The sequence below is a fragment of the Nanorana parkeri genome, unplaced genomic scaffold, assembly GCF_000935625.1.
Source record: "Nanorana parkeri isolate BGI_ZX_2015 unplaced genomic scaffold, ASM93562v1 scaffold56, whole genome shotgun sequence".
In the NCBI taxonomy this organism is placed as follows: Eukaryota; Metazoa; Chordata; class Amphibia; order Anura; family Dicroglossidae; genus Nanorana; species Nanorana parkeri.
The window spans coordinates 696,932-699,901 of NW_017306324.1; the positions used below are offsets into that span (position 1 = coordinate 696,932).

General features: G+C 48.2%; 1 protein-coding gene across 2 annotated transcripts in view; it reads right to left on the reverse strand.

Annotated features, from left to right (window-relative positions):
• IMPDH2 (inosine monophosphate dehydrogenase 2) overlaps positions 1 to 2,970 on the reverse strand; it is a 34,757-nt gene that overhangs the window by 10,545 nt on the left and 21,242 nt on the right. For both annotated transcript variants that reach the window (XM_018576126.1, XM_018576125.1), the window contains exons 11-13: positions 2,122 to 2,266; positions 1,393 to 1,536; positions 625 to 708 (exon numbers count right to left, since the gene is read on the reverse strand). In XM_018576126.1, the coding sequence (XP_018431628.1) occupies positions 625 to 708; positions 1,393 to 1,536; positions 2,122 to 2,266 (373 nt within the window). The remainder of the gene's footprint in view (positions 1 to 624; positions 709 to 1,392; positions 1,537 to 2,121; positions 2,267 to 2,970) is intronic.

Here is a 2,970-nt window from a genome sequence, read left to right on the forward strand (position 1 = left end):
AGAGAGAGAGAAGAGAGAGAGAAGAGAGAGAGAAGAGAGAGAGAAGAGAAGAGAGAACTGACAGGCACGGCTCCCTGCAGGGATTCCCCCTCTCCGATCCTCTAGCGCTGACTGGAGGGGCGAGCACAGCTGGCTCTGCCTCTAGCTAGGCAGAGCCTGCTGTCACTCAGCTAGCTAGCCGGGTGGCTCTCAACAGTATTGTCAGGATCCATCCGGCTGCAGCGCACTCAGTAAATAGCAGGCAATATACTGAGTTTGGGGTCACGGGAGGAGGTTAGTATCGTCCTCCGGTGACCCTAAAAGAGAACTATGGGATAAAAAGGTTACACCCCCCATAGTTCTCTTTGAAAGTCCAGTTGGAGTTTTCAGAATACACATGAAAGCCAGACTAAGTCATACTATGCGAGTGGGGACAGAAAAGACGTTATGCCAATTTGGCTGAAAGTGGAATCTTTGGATCATCATAACAGCCAATCATGTAAGAGTTCAGCACGGACAGCCTATGAATTGTTCTGTTCAGGTTTCCTGGGACTGGATCAAAGCTTTAGAAACTTCTACATCAGAGCTCAGTGACTGGAACACACACAAATACACACAAATACATGACAGAGGAATGAGACTTACGAATGGAGTCCATGCACTCCTCCTTCCACCTGGGCAGACCTGGTCCTCTTCTCAAACTTGAGCTCTCCAGCGTACATCATCCCTCTACAGGGGGGCAAAGAAAAGACGTGTAAGGGGTCCGGATGTCACAGCTCAGTATAGACGATACAGGAGCCATTCAAGATATTAAATCAACAACATCCCATAGCCTTGAATAGGACATTCTCCTGTGGTACAGACACAGCCCCGTTCAGATCTATGGGATGTTAGTTTACAGGCAGCTGAGACGACTAGAGGGATAGGTCAGGCAGTTCATTTCTGAACAAGCCCATAAATGCTCAGTAATGTACAAGTGTAACATTCCAGCTATTGATCAACTCTCACAGTGATCGCAGTACTCCCCCCTGTGCCCTCATCTGCTTTTCTCTCTTAGAGAAGCCTCTCACCTTGTGACTTGCTACAAACTTAGATTGTAGAGTCATCATTGGGGGAGAGTAGACTGAGGAAATGCTTCATCCTGTCTGCAGCAGACTCGTGACATCACCTCAGCCTAGGCAAAGTCACTGATTGGAGTTCACTTAATGCTTTATCACAAAACAATAAATGATACTGTTGCTGTATATATTGTGAGGTCAGGGATTGTTCATGTAGTCCAGTTCTTAGTCAGATTGAGGACTTGCCCAGATTGAGCCCCTCTCCTCTACACAAGCCATTGTACATCACGTCTAGCACACTTACGCCGGCTCTATATCCGGCCTCAGCCAGGGACATGGCGGCTCATTCACTCACCTGAGTTGTGTTAAGCTCTTGGAGCCGATATCCTGGCAGGAGTGCTGGATTCCAGCAATCAGATACGGGACAAACTTGTGAATGGATCCTTTGTCTTGTATGGCACCAGACACTCCCTGAGCCACTTTAATCTTGTCAGACTCACTGCAGGAGAGAAACATGGATGTAACAAGGAGGACGCTGCAGAGGACGCGTTACTGCACCAATCAGAACAGGAGCGACTCCACAGCGTTGTGCACAATGGCAGAGGTACAGACAACCTATGGCACAGATGCTGTACACCTGTAATCCAGCGCAAGTCTTACAGCCATAGACCTGGGGGCTGCAGTGAAATGACTGATGGTGCCATCAAACGCAAAGTCCAGACACCGCGGTATCAGTGGCATAGCATCAAAAGAGAAGGATAAGGAAGATGGTTATTCGCCACCATAGGACAGAGCAGCATTTCAGGGCCACTAAGGGCCCCTTTCTCAGCCCAGCACCTGTGACAGTCCTCCGTTGCTTTGTCCTATGCTGGCAAATAGTCTTCCTCATACTTCTTTGATGCAGTGACTGCGATACTGCGGTGTCTGGACTTTGCGTTTGATGGAGCCGTCATTTCACTGCAGCACACAGGTCTATGGCTGTAAGCTGCTCCGGAGACACAAGGCCCAGCATGGCACTGTGGAATATTTAAAGCGTTTGCGTCAAGAGCTTAACGGCTCCACGGCTAAAAACTGAACCCCTCACCTGAAATATCTCTTCTGGCTGCTCACATTCTTGTCCATGGCGTCCAGAGAGCCCATGCCGCGGTACTTTTTCAACCGAATGCCATCCGAGAAGAAATACTCGCCCGGTGATTCTGTGGTCGCTGCCAGCAACGAACCCATCATGACTGCAAAAAAAAAAAAAGAGCCAACGGTTCAAGAGGGCTTGTCATTGCATCGAAAAGGCCAGCTAGGTTTTTCTTGCCAATACTATAAGGTCTCGTTCACACCTAGGCGTATTGCATATGCGCGTCTGTCGCGCGTTTTTTTTACCGCGATTCGTGGTAAAAAAGTTGCGCCACCGTCGCGTGTTTCAGAAGGCTACTTGGCTGTAACCCAATGGAAACGCGCAACAAAACGGCCCAAAGTAGTACCTGTACCTTTTCAGGCGTGGGCCGTTTTGTAGCGCGTTAGGGACGGGCGGAAATACGCCAAGGTGGGAACGAGACCATTGAATACAATGGGATTTAGATTTTTGAGCGTTCGTCGAGCATAGAACGCGCTACAAAACGTTCAGGTGTGAACGAGGGCTAACATTCTGCTCCTGCACTTCTTTTTGTGACTTACACACCTAGGCAAAGATCACATGGTCCATCTGCCAGGAGAACTGTGGATGTTTTACATCATTAGAGACTGCAGAGGGTCTGGTAGAACTGTAGGGTAATAAGAGTGTCGTTGTGCAGCAATGACGAACAGCCTGCGTATGCAAGTGCAGATATAACTGCCGACTATACTACAAAAACACATTAATGGCGAGATGGAATGACAACATCTCATCTAAAAACTTAATAATTGCAGTTTTTTTGTTTTTTTTTATATTGGGCATGGGGGG